This window comes from Pelophylax lessonae (assembly GCF_965119305.1).
Source record: "Pelophylax lessonae genome assembly, chromosome: 1".
NCBI lineage: Eukaryota > Metazoa > Chordata > Amphibia > Anura > Ranidae > Pelophylax > Pelophylax lessonae.
Window position 1 is genome coordinate 752,839,876 of NC_138768.1, and position 20,490 is coordinate 752,860,365.

A 20,490-nucleotide genomic window follows, 5' to 3' on the forward strand; every position below is an offset into this window, starting at 1 on the left:
GAAACACCTTTGCCGCTCTGGATAGCTTGTGAGTGCCAAAGGGTAACTGCACCTCCGTCGCAGCTTCATGTGCATCCTCCATCTTCAGGGTCTCACACACAGATACAATAAGTGCATCCACCAGCGCCATTTCGTGCCATTAAGTGGAGGAATCATCCTCACTATCAGAGGATTCCAGGCACGTGGTTGCAGACCCAGCAGGGTGACCCATGACTGCGATGGCCGAATCAGATTCAGGATTTGATGGGACAGATAATGCAGGGGAAGGCGGGGGGGGGCGTTTTTTGCTAGCCCATCGCCGCAAGCCACCTCCATGTGGGACACAAGGGACTCCAGGACTGCCGTCCGTGCATGGATGGATAATTGGGACACGGAGGGCCCTTCAGCCTCAGAGAGAGGATCAGGTGGGGAAATGTGCTTCAAAGACTCCATCAGTCACCAGGGGGACCCCACAAAAAAAGTGTAAAACACTAAGCGACAACCTCCACCACACTGGCACAACCACCCGGTCGCCAGGCACAAAGCACCAAGCGATCCTTTAGCAGAGAGGGAGAGGACCCCACCAGACTCACCACCCGCAGAGAGCGAGACAAGCACCTCCAGCCACCCGGATAATCTGCACAACACGTGTGGCGATCAGGAAGTAAAATGATCCAGGAGTAAGCACCAGGGAATAAGGAGGGGCTCCCACCACTGAAATTGCCACCCACAGAGCTCCACTGTCATGACTGGCGCTATTTACAATGGCAAACCACAGCAAAATGGCTGCCGGACTACACAAATATGGCCGCCATGTAAAGAACACACAAGCTACAACAAAATGAATGGCGGTCCCGCGTGGCACCATGAGGCATACAGGGACCCAGGATTGGGAAATCAGGCCTCAAGGACAGATCCAGGTACAACACCCCCACCCCCCCCACGCACAGTCGATCATTTGGTCGCGGCAGCCCACCCCCCCAGCCCCCATCACGAGTAAGGGCCCTGCCCCCACCCCTGGAAAGTGGCCAAAACACCAAAACAGCCCCAGCGTATGTGGAAAGCGGTGGGCAGGATGAGGGGCGCACAAGTGGGGGTGCCTGGGGGAAGTAGGGGAACCCGGGGGTCCAATCGTCCCAAGGAGGAGCCCACGTCCACCCCACAACCCTCCAGGGGGAAAGGGGGGGCAGCTACTCACCATATCAGGAATCAGATAGGCACCGCTCCAGACAAAACCCCTCTCCATCAAAATAGGGGGCTGTCGGCCAGGAGGAACGCTGTGACTCAGGTCGAGACCAGGTCGTATGCGACCTCATAAGACGTTTTACTCGCAAGCCAGTATAGCCATGGGGCTATGACGCAGCTGACCTAGCGCGGAGCTGAAGTCTGCATCTGCTTGCTGGCCAGACTGGGGTGACCACTGGATCTAGTTACCCAGTCCGTCGCCCAGACCAGCAGTTGATTGTATATCGCACAGGACCAAAGATCCCAGAAAGGAACTAGGTCTTTACATCTGGCTAGGCAGAAAAATGTGGCTATAGCGGAGAGAGAGAGTATACCCACTGGGACTGCCCAAAGGTGTGGGCAGAATTTTTTTCTGCTTAGTGTCCTATTCCAATGGTTATGAATACCAGGAGCTGTGTCCATCAATGAACGAAATAGAAAATGGCTTGGTCTTGAAGTGAAGTAAATCTTCCGGAGAGCAAATCTTCCAGAGAGCAAGTGGATAAACTAGAGTTTAGTGTTACTACGTACCTGTCCCAATTTTATCCAAATCTAAAAAAAAAAAAAACTTTGGCTTTCAATTTTTTTTTTTTTTTACATTTGTTCTTGTATTCTTGTTTCAAATCAGAAATACATTTTCTGATATGCAATTTTAAAGTCATATAGAAACTGACTATCTAACCAGTGTCTAGAGGATAGCCAATAAAAATAGAAACATCACAAAAGAGTTTTTTTCCCCAATATTTATTTATTTATAAACATACATTTACTATAAAAGCTGTTGCATTAAGAATGTTTTTTTTCCTCAACTAATTTCCAATGGACTACTTAACTGAAAAGAACATTGGAAACCCCTCTGGACATTGTTCCTCTGTTAAGGCATTATACACCAAACCGGAATAATTGCACAACAGACAAAGATTAACACAGGACTCTTCATCATCTCTGCAAGTGTAAAAGGAGAAACCACAGTAGCTAAAAGCAACACTGAGCATTTTATAACATTTCAAGCAGGACTCTTCTATTGCTTCAACCAACCGGCTTGTTGGTAATTAAAAAATAAATAAAATCCACACCACCGTAAAAAAAAAAAAAAAAAAGGAAGAAAAAACAGCACTGAGAAAGTTAGTACTCGACACTAACTTAGGTACAGAAATTATTCATTCTTTCACTGTCACAGGGTCATTAAAGATTGCACAGGAACACACATTGTTAGCAAAATATACAACAGAACCCCACACGAGCCCCATATAAGACTAGTAGTATATTTATGCTTTAATGCAGTGCTGATGACACTAGTTAAAACTCATCTAATATTCCTTAAAGTGTGCCTGGCAGTCATCACATGGGAGGCAACCATTCTGAAGGCCCAATGACTAATTTGTAGTTTGGCCTATCAGTTCATTAGTAATCAATGTCAATGCCATATGTGTCACTTTTTCTCATTGAATAAATCAATCGATTTGCAGTGATGTTACTGTTTTCTAGTGAATTAATAGGCCAAATACTTTCTCAACAAGGGGTTTTGAGAATGGGTCACAACTGAGGCAACCAGTCCAAAGATGTGGCTGTAAATATCAAAGTCAAGCCATAGTTATGGATCCCAAGCTGGGTGAAGGTTAATGAAGTAAAAAATGCACTTTGGAACCCCCAAAACAGCTGCCTCCTGTATAGGTACTTTCTCAAAAATCCAGCAGCCTACAAAATCTGAGCGGTGGGGTGAATGAGAATTATACAGGTGGTGTTATCTTAAAGAGAAAATCTGTAGACACCAATATATCCAGGTAGACATGGAGGGATTTCTCAAGACAACTGCGGTAGGAATCCAACAACTATCCACCACAGAGGACATCTGTGACTTATTTGAGCCCTGCATCATTGAAGATCTGGAGGTTTTGAAAATTGTATGCAGTACGCCTACAGACAGTATATGTACAAATGTACCAATCAGAAACAGGCATCACCTTAGAGCCCTGTTTTAAACAAAGGGCAACATTAATTATGGGGATTAGATGGGAGATTTATAAAAGGAGATTTTTGCCAAGTGTTGATACAAAACCACCTGCTGCTCCTATCATCCATGGGATCTACATGCAATATTCTCATTAAATTCCCCATGTCTATATTTAGTGCTGGTGACTAGATTAAAGCATGTGAATCCCAATATTCTATACATGCCACTTCTTTCCCCAGAGCTTGTATGCAGATATTAATGTTATATCCCCATTGAAATAAAAACTCAGATGGGGCAGTGAATCCTTAGTATGTATTTTCAATACTACAGACAATTTTGATATACTAAAAAATCCTGGTTATAAAACAAAAATCAACATTATCATGTCTGTGTTGTGCAATGCTGGAATACCATATAAAGTATTTGCAGACACCATGCAAATTGTGTAAACATTATAGTCATGAACCCATGAACCATGCAAGCACATCAGCAAAGTGTTTAATAGCAAAACAAACCCTATAAAATGTATAGAGCTAAACATAAACTCTGCTTTGCCTCCCTCATTACCTTCCTTATGTTGTAGCTTTATTGCATTTGTCTGTCACACATATAAAGATGTGCAGCAGCATTGCATTTAAGGCACCATTTTGTATGTTATAATGTAAATAATTAGTAAGTATGATGTAACAGAACCATATAAGATATACATGATAAAGGGTCACTTCTAGCAACTACTAAACACATGCAAAAATAAAAATAAAAAAAATAATAAAAATAACACTAGTGCTTAAATAAATAACTTCTAACTTAATGTGTACTTGTTACCCACGAACAACAGAGCAGACATATTGTAGGCTGGCATATATTTCAGGGAGCGCAACTTGCCAATTCACTTCATCATGCCACTGGGATCCTTCCTTAACTGGTCAGATATAACAAATTACTGGAGCTACACAGCTGCTGCCCAAATTGGTAAGGATAACAAGTACTCTTTTAGAAGATGTAGCAAATTATCATTGCCTATACAAAAGCAACATTTATACATTATTTTAACAGACACTCTAAGGCAAGGGTCTTCAAACTATGGCCCTCCAGCTGTTCAAGAACTACAATTCCCATCATGCCTAGTTATGCCTGTGAATGTCAGAATTTTACAATCCCTCATGGGATGTGTAGTTCTGCAATAGCTGGAGGGCCGTAGTTTGAAGATCCCTGCTCTAAGGTGTCACCTGTGAGTTGGTTGTCATCACTGACATGACTACACAGGCAATATGTCGTCCTTATGGGTACAAGATGCTAAGAGACTGATCCAAGGGACCAAGCAATCCTCTTTCAATTGGCCGTCTTCTCAGCAGCAAAAAAATAATTGTGTCAACCAAAAAGGAACCAACTTCTTCAAAGAACATGGGGTCCATCTGCTAGCTGCTAGTGAGGAGAATGGAAATATGACACTCTAGTCCCCCAATCCATTATTGTGAGGAGCTGCCCCTTGGTGTGATGAGCTTACCCCCCCAGTTGGCCATTGCTTTGAGACCCCAAAATATAGTGCTCTCACTAAACGCAATATCATTAATATTCATTATACTGAAAACCCTAAGAAAGAATTCTGGGACCTCATTTGGTTTCAAGATGTACACAGCTGGAGTTCTTCAATATTCTATAAAATAAATCTACACTACGAGTTTACAAAACGTCCTGACATAGAATGTGATCCTATCTGTCATAACAGCATTGTCCCACATCACTAATAGTGCACTTGTTTATTAAGAGACCCAATCTGTGCAGACATTCTTCAAGTGTTGTGCAAAACCTAGGAGATTAGGCGAGATAAACCAAAGCTTCCTTGTGCCAAACCCAATGCTCATATCAAATAATATGAACTAAAAGCACTGGCCTCAGCACCTTATGGATAAATAACAAATACAAGAAATGCACAGCTCTTCAGTGTGGAACTATGCCATCTTGTGCTACTACAAAGAACTGCGGCAGAGCAATTCTTCAGCTTGTGCAGGAAATATTCAGGCCAATTCATTTTTCTGTCTTGCACTGCGTGAAAGTAGCACACAAACAATATCCACCACACTAAATGCTGTGACATTGTTTGTAATGTTATTCCAGTTTGTTTCCTTTAAGGAGGTGGACAACTTGCTTGCTGAACATTAGAGTGTTTTATCTTTAAAATATTGGTAATGGCGTTACTTGAGGCTTGCCTACAAGCTGGCCATGAAAAGTAGAGGCCACCAGTGAGCACAAGTTGGGATGTCTGTTCCCCATGAACAGGTACAGTTATCTTCACAACCATTCAAAACAATATGCACAGTGCTGTAAGTGTAAGGGTATCATTGTTTGCTGGTAACATTTTCTGTAGTTTGTGCATAAGATGAAGCCCTATAATTAGACCAAGTACAAATCGACTGCACCTTTAATTTTAAGGTTGAATTGAAAGAGGCACATCAGAACATGTAGCACAAAACACACTTCCAGGACACATCGCTTTAGGCGTTGCTGCAGTTTGCAGGTTGTTTGTAAACCAGGGCTTGACTTCACTCTTCTTGGCAAATAAACAATACTCCTCCGTGGTGTTCCACAGATTTAATCTACCATATTCTTTCTGCATATGAAATATGAAGCAAATCATGTAGTATGCTAGTAGTAAGCACCACACACACAGTGTTTCCTCTCTCCACATGAGATGAGTGTCAGGGTCTCTGCAGGTAAAAGTGATTGTCTGGAGTCCACCCACACAGAAGGGGAGCTCTGCCTTTCCGAATGCTCTTCATGGCTGCTGATGAAGTCACAATGGTGTAGGGTGTCCAGCCGCTAAAGGAAATGACATGAAATAACTTGTCATCAAACATGCATGAAAAAATATAAATATATCCCTCACCTGTTCTCCATATGAGTGCGCTCCATTAGGCAAAAAGATCCCAGTAATCAGAAACCACGGTCTTACTGAAGCACTGATTTAACAAGCCTTAGATAAGACCTTGGCTAGAACTGAAGACCTGATTTTGAAGGTGCAATTTCCAGGTTACTCATGTTTATCCTTTCCCTATCTGGTGAGTCAGTGACATGGAACAAACATGTATAATATTGTGGGTGTCGGCACACCTGATAGGCTCATACGTTTCAGGGTCACTGACTCATTAACTGATGAAGCAAGGATAAAGATGACAGCCTCAGAACCTGTGCCCTTAATACACGTCAGTAGTGGTAGTGCCCACGTTTCCAACCTGATAGGTTTCTTTTGCTGTACATTCATGCGGCAGCAATGCACACAGATGCTGGATGCCAGAGAACATCCAACAGTGCTGAAACACCCGCAGTGGTCTATTTTTCGAGAGCTTTCCCAGGAGAAGGCAGCCATTAAAATGAACAAAGGACAACATCAGCACCTGCAAACACTGCATTTTACATTTAAAGGGATCAGAAACAGATGGGGGGGTTCTACTTCAAATGAAAAACCACCACAATATATTCGTGTTTGCCAACATGGCCATTAACATTTGTGTTTGCCGACATGGGGCATACACCTGTTTTTGTCTTCACAGAGGCATCTGGGTTTTCATGTTTAACAGGGTGTAGAATGACAAACAATTTCTAAATTAAAAAGGACATGAAGGATTATGAAGATATTGTTAATATGAGGAAAACACTCACTTCTGGATCTGATGTAACAATCATTACAGTTTAATAGGCCATTTCGAATCCTGACATCCGTTCCGGTCGTTGCATCACCAAGTTGTCCCTTACAAATCCCACACTAAACAGAAACAGAGAGAATTGAAGATAAAAAAAAAAAATTAAAATAAAAAAGACAAAGGTAAAAGAAAATATGTATTGAGAGGAGTATGGAGGTTGCCATTGCTCACCTTCCTCTAAAAATGCTAGTCATTTGGCTGTGCCTGACTCAGTACTTTGATCCAGAACAATCATGTATATTAGGCCCCTTTCACACTAGCAGAACTATCTAGTCCACCTGTCAGTTTTTCAAGCAGATCCGATTGGACCTTCCAGTCTCTTTTATGGAGCGGCGGGTGTCAACAGGCATGTGTCCGTTGAGACCTGTCGACATCCAATCCTATCCGCTAAAAACAAACGGATGGGGACGTTCCCCATCCTTTTGGCGGATCAGATGGCAGTCGGGTGTAAATGAACAGGAGAGCGGGCTGTGTCTGTGTCCGCTCTCCATAAGTGGAACAGACACCAACCTGTCATCTGCCTGCTCAGCGGGGCTTCCGTGGCCACATTCTTGCTGAACAGGTGGACTCCAACGGAGCCCACCCCATATGTAAGGGGCTATGAAAGTCATTGTATCAGGGATATTTGGCCAGGCAACCAGAATTTTGAAATTACCCACTTTCCATTAAAGTGAACCTGTGCCCAGGCTTTGCAAGCTAAAAAAACTAAAAGCACTTACTCACCTCTGTAACTATAGGCATTGTGGAGAAATTAGTCTTCAAGGTTCACAACAAAGACACTAAAATTTCAGCATCTTTGTAAAGGGCAGAATCTTGTCAGTCTGACAGTCCTCTATTGTAAACCCACAACAGGTTTTTATACGTGGTTAGCGTGAGTCACTTTGGGTGTGGGACTCGTGGAACCCAGCATAACAGAGAGAGCAGGAAACTCTTGTTTCAGCTCCCCAGACCCCTCTTATGTGTAAGTCACCCTGTTTCTATTAGGGGCACTAATGATGGACAACTACTTAATGGACACTGAGAATGTGCTTTGGATTACTTCAAATGGGACAGTAATATTTATCCATAATATCCCTCAAGAAATCTATGATACATTAATTCCACTGTATCAGAATGATGGAACATTGTATGAGCTTTGCCTCATAGACTATTGTAGGTAGGAGCCGGACAGTCTGCTACTGGGGTCTCCTGCTACTGTCTGATTAATAGGGTGTTGTGTGTTTATACTTAGGATAATGTGTAATGTACTTTGTTTTAGCTTGATGCCGGCAATCTGGCCTGGAGTGAGATCCTGATTAATCAAAGCATTGTCTAGGTGTAGATTCCCATTTATTCAAATTGTTTCTGTCTGATGGCTAATTTGATTAACTCTTGGAGGATCCTCTATGATGGGATTAGCCTTGTGTCAGCTGTACCTCGTTATCTAAACCCTTGAGTGATGTTTTGGGTAAATATTTGGGTGGTCACTGACATACTTCTCAAGTGTATAAAAAGCATGTATTCTTGTTCAATAAACAGTTCCAGATTTGCAGCTAAAACGAGTTCTGCCTAGTTCTTAGATGTAATATGCAGCTATAATATCTGATATCTATAATCAAGACTGTGTAAATATATAAAAAAAAAAAAAAAAACGTAAAATAAATAGGAAAAAATTATTGAAAGCACCCCATTCCTCCGTGCTAATGCGCAGAAGCGAACGCATATGTAAGTCACGCCCACATATGTAAACAATGTTCAGACCACACATGGGATATCATTGCGATTGTTAGCGTGAGAGCAATAGTTCTAGCTCAAGACCTCCTCTGTAACTTTAAACAGGTAACCTGTAAACATTTTTAACCACCTGCCGACCGGCCGCCATGTATTTACTGTGGCAGTGTGGCTGTAATACGCGAAGCGACGTACCTGTAAGTCGTTTAGTTCAATAGCCACTTGATGGGGCCATTGCGCCGCTGGAGGAGTGATCGTGCCGTTATTGGCTAGCAGGGATGTTAATCAGCAGCCACCTGCGATCATCCTCGGGACAGGATTGAGATCTTGTGTTCCTGCTAAGAAGGAACCCAGATCACTGTCTTCCCCCAATCAGTGCAAGCCCTCCCCCCACAGTTAGTAAGCACCCCCTAGGGCCCCCCCCTTTAAAAGAGAAGTATGGGTTTATATTTTTTTCCAGTATTATACTTACCTAGGTCTGATGCTGCATCTGTCCGCTGGTGCCTCTACACTGAGAACCAAGTGATCGAACACCTCAGATCGCTCAGTTCTCACAGCTTCGTGAGCAGAGAGCTGCTGACTGTCAGCTCCCTGCTCTGCCCCTATTCACCCACTGGAGGGTAGAGCTGTGGAGGGGGGAGGGGCCAGCTCAGGCTCTCAGCGGCTCACTTAGAGGCTGAGCCGGGTGCCGGTCCAGCGATCTGGTGAATCCCGACTCCGTGGTCGTGATGACGCAGAGCCTGGACCAACTTCTGTGACTTCAGCCCACTCTATGCTGAAAAAGGGTAAAAGGAGTGCAGAAAAAACTGTACTCCTGTGATCCATAGGAAATGTACAGCCAAACGAGCTTTGACTGTACATCTCCTTTAACCCTTTGATCGCCCCTGATGTTAACCTCTTCCCTGCCAGTGTCATTAGTGCAGTGACAGTGCATTTAGTTTAGCACTGATCACTGTTTTATGGTCACTGGTCCCCAATAAGTGTCAGTTAGATGTCTAATTTGTCCTCCGCAATGTCGGAGTCCCACCAAAAATCACTGATCATGGTCATTACTAGTAAAAAAATAAAAATAAATAAAAATTCCATAAAAATATTGCATCGTTTGGAGACGTTATAACTTTTGCAAAAACCAATCAATATACAAGTATTGGGATTTTTTTGCCAAAAAATAATTGCAGAATACATATTGGCCTAAATTGATGAAAAAAATTGGATTTTTGTACTTACTGTAAAATCCATTTCTCTGAGTTAATTGACGGACACAGCACTCCATAAATCATGACTACTGGGTTATATTGCCTCCTTCAGGAGTAGGACTAGGCAGAACAAAAAAACACCTGGCTACGCTCATTGGTCATCCTCAGCTGGTATGTAACCCCCCCCCCCCCCTCTGCTCTAGGTAATCAGTTTTGTAGCAAGTAGTATTGGAAGTATCAAAACTCCATAGAGGGGTCGGTGCTGTGTCCATCGATGAACTCAGAGAAATGGATTTTACATTAAGTACAAAAATCCAATTTTCATTGACGGACACAGCACTCCATAAACCAAAACTACTGGGACATCCAAAATCAGTGCCAAAAGGAAAATGATGGGTGGGAAAAATAACCCAAGGCTAAACACAAGAGCCCTAACGAGAACACAGGAGCCCCATCTGAAAAATAAAAATGTAAAGGAAAACACCCCTAAGGAGGGAACAGCCCCTGTTAAACAGCAGCCTGCAAACCTTTGTGGCCGAAAGAAGCATCCGCAGATGCCAAAGTATCTACTTTGTATAATTTTGTGAACATGTGCAAAGACAACCAAGTGGCCACCTTGCAAACTTGAGAAACTGACGCTTGATGACGGAAGGCCCAAGAAGTACTCGGCGCCCAAGTAGAATGCACCGTGACAGGGAAAGGAGGAACCTGACCTTTAATAGAATAGGCCTGAGTTACCGTCTGTCTGATCCATCTGGAGATGGTAGCCGAAAGAAGCAGCCAGCCCTTTTCTTGGTCCTTGTGTAACCACAAAGAGCTATTCTGCCCTTTGAAAGGACTCCGTAGCTGCCAGATACACCCGAATCGCCCAAACCACATCCAAGGTATGCAAGGCAAATTCCTTGGGATGTCAGAGACATCTTTGGGTAGGAATGATGGACAGGAGTGAAGAACCACTTTAACCTTAATGGACCACTAAATAGGGACTGCGACAGGATAATGCCGCCAACCCAGATACCCTGCGGGCCGAGGTAATGGCCACCAAGAATGCCACCTTCTGGGACAACAAAGGCAAGGGAGTTTCCTTAATATTCTCAAATTGAGCTTTCTGGAGAACTGAGAGCACTAAGTTTATTTCCCAAGAGAGACAGTACAGGTGGAGCCACATGTCGAACCCCCTGAATGAAGGTATGAACTAAAGAGTGCATGGCTAGGGGTCACTGAAAGAAGATTGCTAGGGCAGACACCTGGCCCTTGATGGTACTTATAGCCAACTTCTGCTCAATGCCCCATTGAAGAAAGTTCAAGATCCAAGCCACAGAAAAGGAGCGAGAATAAGCGCCAATCGACTCACACCAAGAAATGTACACTTTCCACATACGATGGTATATCTTGCTTGAAGACGACTTCCTCGCTTTCACCATAGTAGGGATCACTGATCCAGACAAAACTCTATCCCTTAGTGCCTGGCTTTCAATAGCTAAGCCATTAAAGCCAGCAACTGTAAAACAGTATGGTAGATCAGCCCTGGAGACAACTGGGCTTCTCTAAAAAGGTAGCCCCAAGGGACGTTTATAGCCACTAGAATGATTGGAAGACCCTCGCCCTTGATTTCTCGCAGGAATTGCAGAAGTAGTTTGAGCTGAGTATTAAATTGGCCTTACTGTGCTCCTAGGATGTCTGCGGCGTCTACCAGAGGAACCCGTGACCTCACCACTAACCTTGGTGTCCTCCTGTGGAGCCGAACCTGCTGAAGAAGCTGCATGCAGTTCTTTGCAAACAGAACTGTCTTGAACTGGATACCACCAGAACCTGCATGAAAGTCGGGAGAGAGAATGATCTGTGTGACAGCAGCCGGTGAATCACGGCATGTGGTTCCTGAAGTTTGTCCAGATGAAGGACCACCCTGGTCAGAATTAAAATCAGACCTTGGTAATTCACTTTCCTGGACAGGGATAGGGGGGACCTTAGGTAGTTCAGACGTCACCCGAACTTTTGAAGGAATTATATCCGCACAAGGAGAATCAGGGCCTAAAAACTCAGAAGTGGATGAACTCTGCCAACGAAGATGTCCCCCCACCCCAGTAATGGGTGAGGGCAGACTTTCATGAGGAAGGGGTCTTGTCTGCGGGTCCGGAGTAGCCAGTTCTAGGCTTACCAGACCAAGGATGCTTGGAACCTCACAGGTAAAACTTGAAGAATCTATTTCCCTTATTTTCAGTCCCGGGAACATGAAAGAATTTTATATGGGCTGAGAAGGAGGGCCCCCATCTGCGACAAGGCACCTTCTCGTTCCTAGGTTGTGGCAGGAAGGTACTCTTCCCCTCCTGTGAGACCCTTAATTATGTCCATCCAGAGTAGCTCCAAACAGGCGATCGCCTTGAAAGGGCAGATTAATGAGAGCTTTCTTGGAGGCTTGGTTCTGCAGACCAATTTCTAAGCCACAGCACGTGCCTAATCACCCCCACTGAAACAGAAAGTTTAGACAGCAAAGGAGCTGTATCCAAAGCTGCATCACATATAAACTGCAGCCCATGGACCAACTGGTCTGCTAAATAAACATAAGCAGTGGGAACCTGCTCACCCCCTAGGCCCTGGCGCAAAAGCTTGGTCCACTCAGTTAGGGTCTGAGACACCAGAGCTGAGGTCAAGACTGGTCACAATGCCGAACCAGCCAAAGTAAACATGCTGCGCGCCACAGCCTCCGTTTTCCTGTCAGACAGATCTTTAAAGCACGGGGATTCCTCTACTGGGATCACGGTTGCTTTACTCAACCTGGAAACAGGAGGGTCCACTACTGGCGGACTAGTCCACTTTTTTTAAAGTGACTCCTCAAAAAGGTAACGTACTGAAAAACGTTTAGTGACCACAAAGGGTAACTTTGGTTGTTCCCCTCCCTTATAGGTAAATCTGTCAAATAAGGAATATAAGGAAACCTCTTTGGAGTGCAAGGCGATTTATGCTTACCAAAAGACACAGCCACGTCCGCGGCCACATCAGCCGCATCAGCCGCATTTTAAAGTCTCACACACTGTAAGTGGATCTACCAGTCCAAGGCAGCATCAGGGTCAGAATCAGAGGAGACAGACTGAGCAGGGGAAGGCGGGGGATGCTTCCTCCTGGGTCTTTGTCCATAGTATCTGGGGTGGAAGTGGCCTATAGCCTGCAGGACCACCGTAGGCGCAACCATGGGAAGCTGGGGTTTCGAGGGACCTGCCACCTCCATGAGGGGGTCAGTGGGGGAGATGTGATTCTGAGGCTCCATAGGGAAAGGAAGACCTTGGAGTACAAACAATCTTTTGGCATCACTAAAGGATCCCCTCAATGCTCAGGGTACCTATCAGCAGAGGGAGAGATAAAAGGGATCCCCAAGGAATCACATTACTGACAAGAGGAGTGCCATAATTCGGACCCCAGCAACCCGTGGACGCCATTTGCTTTATATATCCTGGGACAGGAAGAGGAGGAGGAGCTCTGGTCTCTCCACGAGGTTACAGTCATCTCCAGCGTCTCGCCAACTAAGGGAAAATGGCCGCCATGACATCGCCGGGCTACACAAACATGGCCGCCAGCCGGCGACCAGCCAAACCAAGGGAAATGGCCACCATGATGTCATCGGCCTTCCCAAACATGGCTACTGAGGATGCTAAAAGCATGCTGCCGAGGAACACTGTGCCTTCCAAACTGCTGTGCCCTCTGCAAGGGACCCCTCCCCCACGCTAAAGGTACTGTACACCCCAGGCAAGGACAACATTTAGGGGAACTCCGCTGTATGTTCTGCACTGCTGCACCCTCTGCACTGGGGACCCCGAAACTGCACCATACCAGCACACAGTAGGAAATGCACCTAGGGGTCTCCGCTGTGCCCTCTGCACTGGAACCCCCCCTCCCATACCATCAGGGCAGGAAACACACCACCTCAACAAAAGGGAAATGGCGGGGGAGACCCCCAGGGGTCTCTGCCACCTGTCCTGGGACCCCCATGGGAGGGAGGAACCCGTAGGCAGGCCCGACCATCCCTGGAGGATCCCCGCGTCCACCCCAGAACCGCTCAATAGGGAGAGGGGGGACTGTACTTACCCTTCCATGGTGCGGTTGACGCTCCAGACAAAACTCTTCGCCAACGAAGCGGGGGAGCTGTTGGCCAAGGGAATGCTGTGACTCAAACCATGCGACCCTGCAAGACTCACGGGCCAGCCTGTGAGGCTATGTCGCGGCTTACCTAGCACGTAGCTGCGGTCTGCACACGCTCGCTGGCTGGGCTGGGGGGACCACTGGATCAGCTTGTCGCCCACCCCGGCAGTTGATTGTAGATCTCCCAAGGGAAAAATTAAAAAAGATGCAAGGAAGGAAAAAAAATTGCAAAGAGGGGGGTTATATACCACCGGAGGATGACCTGATGGGCGTATGCCGGTGTTTTTTTGTTCTGCCTAGTCCGACTCCTGGAGGAGGCAATATAACCCAGTAGTTATGATTTATGAAGTGCTGTGTCAGTCGATGAATGAAAGAGAAAATTAAATTTTTTATTTTTTTGCAGAAAGTAAAAAATATATATATATTTTTTTTCAAAATTGTTATTTTTTTGTTTATAGCGCAATAAAAAAAAAAAGCAAAGCAAATGCAGAGGTGATCAATTACCACCAAAAGAAAGCTCTATTAAAAGGACATTAATTTTATTTGGGTACAGCATCGCACGACCCCGCAATTGTCAGGTAAAGTAACGCAGTACCATATTGCAAAAAATGGCCTGGTCATTAGGGAGTAAAACCTTCCGGTCCAGAAGTGGTTTAAGAGTCGCCTATAGAAATTTTTAAGTACCGTAGTTTGTTGCCATTCCACGAGTGTGTGCAATTTTATAGAATGACATGTTAGAAATCTATTTACTTGGTGTATACATTATAATTCACATTACACAAAAATATTGGACTAACTTTACTGCTTTTGTTTTTTAAATTCCTTAAAGTGTATTTTTTCCAAGAAAATTGCGTTTGAAAGACCGCTGCGCAGTTACAGTATGACATAAAATATTACAATGACTGCCATTTTTTTATCTAGGGTCTCTGCTAAAAAAAATATTCATAATGTTTTGGGGTTCTAAGTAATTTTCTAGCAAAAAAAAAATACAGATTTTTACTTGTAAATAACAAATGTGAGAAAAAGCCAGGGTCAGCATGTGGTTCACAGTCTGGCCACAGATGCACCTAAAGCAACACCAACAATGCAATTTAATGTCTGCGAAAAACAGAAAATAAATGGTATGGCTTTAATAATAGTGCATTTAATCACAAAATAATAGGATGCTTGCTTTTTAATAGAAAAAAAAATGTATCAGTCACAGGGATTTTCCAATTTGATCTACATGAATGTGCATACTTCCCCTTCCTCATATTGCTATATAAACAGACAAGCGTATATTTCCCTGCATTAAGTAGACACCATCGAGTCAGGCCTACTATCAGGTGAGTGTTATCCATTCTACCCCATCCAAAGTATTGCGTTACCCAGATACATTGTGCCTACCTGACTCAATTGGGCATTCATTTAATTTGGTATATAGAGAAACCTTTATGCATTTTCCATCTACTTATAAAGGGGGACTTTTTTAACGATTTTATGCCCACAGCTCACTAAATTTCATGCTAGAGCTGAGGACACGTGAAGCGTCAGCAATTGATCACCGATCAGCTAAATTGGACAGACTGGTTGTTTAGGCATGTGATACCATAGGTTTTTGCTTGACGCACCTAAATGGGTTTGAAAAACATATCTATATGCACGTTTTTAACGCTGCTTTCCCCTGTCAGAAGAAATGTGTTTTGAAAACCTGCAATGTGGAGGAGGCCGTTCACTAAGAACCTAATGGCGCTTTTCCACTGCATGGAACCGAACGGTTCGGCTCACTTTTGCGCTTTTCCACTGCATGGTACCGCATGGTACGGTGTTGGAACGGTTCGGTACAGTACGGCCGCGCTTTTCCACTACATGGAACCGAACGGTACAGCTTGCTTAAACAGTACCACCTCGGTTGTGGTTCCAAGAGGGCCATACCGGTACCATATCCCACAATCCTTTGCATGCAGCCTTGACTGTTTGTCACTACTAGCCACTGATTGGTCAGAGAATCGTTGTTATCCCACCCATTTACTATTAGTGGAAAAGCAAACCGTACCAAACCGTACCGAACCGTTCCAACACCGTACCATCGGGTACCATGCAGTGGAAAACCCAAACCGAGCCAAGCAGGGCCGAGTGGAACCGAGCCGGTACTTGCAGTGGAAAAGTGCCATAAAAGACCGAACTATGGTTGTAAAAGGGTCTGTGTTTTTAAATGAATATGTCAAAATACATTATTATTAAACACTGTACCTTGAAACACTGTATGTGGAAATATAGACTAAGTGTTTCGATGATCATGGCTGCCCCCTTTCCAAGTGGTAGTCCACACGTGGAACACAGTTTCTTTCCACTTACAGACCTAAAAGACAACAAGCCGTCTATCACGAGTGTTCCATGAGCATGCACATCATTTACATTTCTCCTTTTAACATAGAACATAAACACATTCAGGAAATGTGTTATTGACCTTTTGTACCTGTTGGGTGACTGGCCTTGTGAAAAAGTAGACTGTGAGGAATTGCTGATTTCCCTTGGGTTCTCTTGCGGATCCAGTCTGCTTCCAAAAGACAATAGAAGACTTAGAACAATCGTGCTCCAACACTTTCAACACAAAAAAGTTTTACAGTCTATACAACTGTGATAGAAACCTGGCACAATATATGTGTGGTCTACAATAGCAGAGAAGTTCTTGGGCCTTACAATTTTATGAGATATAGAATAAGATGAAATAACATGTTTGATGGAAGATCAAACATAAGGTGGTGCGCACTTCACTTGATAAAGTGAACGTGAGGGTGATTATCTGAAATGCAATGAGCAGTGGACATGTATACATACATGATGATAAAAAAGACTTCGGAGGGGCCATATCATTCATTTGGAAACTATTAGATCCCCTAACTGATGAAAAAAGTGGTATGACCACCAACACTAGCCATTTTTTCCTTCTGACTAATGACACAAAGTATTTTTTTTTCTCTCACTTATCCAACTGATCCCCCGGGTATCCACCCCTCCACCCACCTGACCACAAAAGGCCATTTTTTCCCCCATAACGGACACTGCAGCATTATTTCCTCTCAGCAATCTAAAGGATCCAATGATACATACTTACATACATCCTTACTAATAAACTTTCTACATTGTTGTACATTGTATATACAGTATATAGTCCTGACTACTTAAATATGGGGTTGATTTGCTAAAGGCAAATAGACTGTACACTTTGCAAGCCTAAGAGTGGAGCTTCACTTTGTAAATAATAATCAGGTAGAAGGAAACTAAAAACAGCATTTTTGCTTGCACATGCTTAGATTATGAAAAAACAGCAGAGTTCAGCGCATTCATAAAGCCCTGAGGAAAATTAGTGCAACTACACTTGTATAATGCAGTCTATCAGCGTTTAGTAAATCGACCCTTGTATGTACTATGTTGTAGGATACAAGATCTGACCTCTGCATTCTGTAGACTGGGGGGTTGATTTACTAAAACTGGAGAGTGCAAAATCTGGTGTAGCTCTGCATGGTATCCAGTCAGCCTCTAACTTCAGCTTGGTCAATTAAAGTGTTACTAAACCCGGGACCCTTCATTTCCTATATCTGCTCTTCCACAGTACATAGAACATGGAAATGCAATTATTTTAGTAAATATAAACTGTTAAATACCTTTTCTCATCAGCAGTATATAGCAGTTTTGTAACTTCTATCAGTGTCCAGCCGAGCACTGGCTAAAGCTTGTAGGAGGAGTTTTCGTTTTCCCTTGACTATGAGGGTATATGACCCCTGACCCTCTGTTTGGACAGTGCTGATTGGCCTGTGCTAATCACATGCACCCTTCCCACAAAAAAAAAACTCTCTAGCAATACACAGCAAACTGAGCAGAATCAAACAGCCTTTTTACACAATGTGGAGGATTAACCCTTTAGGTTCCACAGTGAGTAAAATCATGCTTTACTGCAGATACAGACCGATTTTACGGTTGTGGGTTTAGTATTATTATTAGCACTGATCACTGTATTATGTCACTGGTGATGTCAGTGGCAGCTAGTCATTTTCCCCCAGCGTCAGAGTCTTAAATCAATATAGACTTATTGAGACTTTTTTTTTTTACCAAAGGCATGCAGTAGAATACATTTTGGCCAACATTTATAGAGAATTCATTTTTTTTATGGGATATGTTTTATAGCAGAAAGAAAAAAATGTATATATATATATATATATATATATTTTTTTTTTTTTACAAAATTGGCAGCCTTTTTCATTTATATAATAAAAAGTAAATCCAGATGTGATCAAATTATATATTTATATAAGATTTGTTTGGGTACAGCATTGCATGAACACGCAATTGTCAGTTAACCACTTAAGCCCAGGAAGATTTTACCCCTTTCCTGACCAGGGCCTATTTTGCGATTCGGCACTGCGTGACTTTAACGGACAATTGCGCGGCCGTGCGACGCTGTACCCAAACGAATTTGACGTCCTTTTTTTCCCACAAACAGATCTTTCTTTTGGTGGAATTAGATCACCTGTGCGATTTTTTGATCATGCGCTATAAACAAAAAAAGAGCGACAATTTTGCAAAAATAACAATATTTTTCACATTTTTTTATATGAAATTCCCCCCCCCCCAAAAAAATGTAAAAATCTAAATTTTTTAACATTTTAGGCCAATTTGTTTTCTGCTACATATATGTTTGGTAAAAAAAAAAATCACAAAAAGCGTATTTTGATTGGTTTGCGCAAAAGTTATTGCGTTTACTAACTAAGAGAAAGATTTTTCTAACGAGTAATGGCGGCGATCTGCAATTTTTTTTGCGGGACTGCGACATTGTGGCGGACAGATCGGACCCTTGACTGACATTTTTGACACTTTTGGGGGTACCAGTGACATTACTACAGTAATCAGTGCTATACATATGCACTGTTACTGTAAAAATGACACTGGGAGTGAAGGGGTTAACTTTATTGGAGAGGAAGGGGTTAAGTGTGTCCCTAGGGGCGTGCTTCTAACTGTGATTGGATGTGGCTATGTGTGTAAGAGCAGAGATCAACGGTCCTACATAGCAGGACCGTATGATCTGTGCTGTTACACAGGGGAGAATGAGAGGCGGCTTTGTTTACATTAGCCGCCTGCCTTTCTCCCTCTCCACCCGACGATCGCGAGTGACCGGCGGACATCGGGTCCGCCGGTCACACGAGCGGGCTGCTTAGGGAACGAGCGGGGGCGGGAGCGTGCTCGCCCCCTATTGGCTCCCAGGCTAGTGACGTACCGGTACGTCACTTTGAATGGGAGGGGCTGACCGCCGCCGTATATAGTCGGGCGGCAAGTGGTTTCAAGTAGAGCAGTGCTGAATAGCATAAAATGGCCTGGTCATGAAGCGGTAAAACCTTCTGGAGCTGAAGTGGTTTAAGAAAGCACTGAAATTTACATTATAAGGGCAACCAAGGAAAAAAACAGAAAACCTACCCCTTTGAATCGACACAGGGCGATCTCGGCTGGCTGATTTTACTATCCACAAAATTATTAAGAGGTGACATGTCCTCAGCCACATAGGATTCCGAAGCTACACCTGATGTTAAAAGAGAAGAAAAAAAAATACCAAATGAACAATGTTTGAATTTTGCCAAAATGGGGTGAAAGCTGTAGATACAGTAGCTACATAATAAAAGTCATGCACAGCTTAACTGAATGGAATAAAAACAATACATAAAATTGTGCAAGGCTTGCAGGGTATGTTTGTTGGATTGCATTAAATTAGGGAATTAAAGATTACACATTCCTACCTTTCTTCTGATTTGGTTGACAAAAAAATGTCAGTTGGTAGAGTTGATTTAAACAGGAGTAGGCCAAATAACTGATTTTGAGATATCGGTAAAAATACCTTGTAGACCTCCAGCCCACTAACTTTTTCAACCGCCCGCCCCCCAGTCCCTAAACACTTACCTAACCACTTATCCTCCACTGATCCAGTGCTATCCAGTCTGTAGTGGTGTTGCTCTCTCTTCCTCTTCACACAAAAACTCTGAAAGCAGCACGAGCCAAAGGCTTTTGCTGTTATCAGTCAAATTCTGTGAGGAGGGAGCGGGAGCGTAGCCAAGCTGTGCTGTGTGTGTCTATGGACACACACACACCCAGGCTTTGGAGTGTGCCCTCACAGGTGCCCCATCAGCAGTCAGCCTGCTAAGGGGCATTCAGAAGAAGTGCGAGAGAGCGCGGGTCAGGCACTTTAGCAGAATCATGATACACATACAGCTAAAAGTTTTTAAAAATACTTAAAATTGTCACAAGTTCAGCATGCATAAAATGAAAGTTAACAGTGAGTTGGATAATCCTGGACTAGGTACATAAGACTTGACTTACCAAATTGTAAGTGAAGGCTGGTGGGAGTGTTGCACTGTGGTCGGTGTGTATAGTTGACATCTGTCACTGCCACCGTCTCTTCTGTTTCTAATCTGCTGTCACTAGGACACATTATGAAAAGGTCATTTTCTTTAGCACAAAGGGAAAGCACAGCTCATCATAATATTTTAGAATTCCCTCCAGGAGAGTTTAAAACCACAGCATTCCCTTGGGTAACTCAATTCCGTAGGCGCGACACTATGCAGCA

The 20,490-nt window shown here is 43.6% G+C and overlaps 1 protein-coding gene across 1 annotated transcript in view; it reads right to left on the reverse strand.

The window, feature by feature from the left end:
• Positions 1-5,007: 5,007 nt before the first annotated feature.
• The window catches only part of LIMCH1 (LIM and calponin homology domains 1), a gene marked incomplete at its 5' end in the record, with an annotated part of 291,739 nt that continues 276,256 nt past the window's right edge, over positions 5,008-20,490 (reverse strand). Inside the window, 6 exon segments of the mRNA XM_082267323.1 lie at positions 5,008-5,977; positions 6,818-6,920; positions 16,131-16,239; positions 16,348-16,434; positions 19,350-19,452; positions 20,244-20,338. Of these exon segments, the coding sequence (XP_082123449.1) occupies positions 5,952-5,977; positions 6,818-6,920; positions 16,131-16,239; positions 16,348-16,434; positions 19,350-19,452; positions 20,244-20,338 (523 nt within the window). The 3' untranslated portion in view covers positions 5,008-5,951.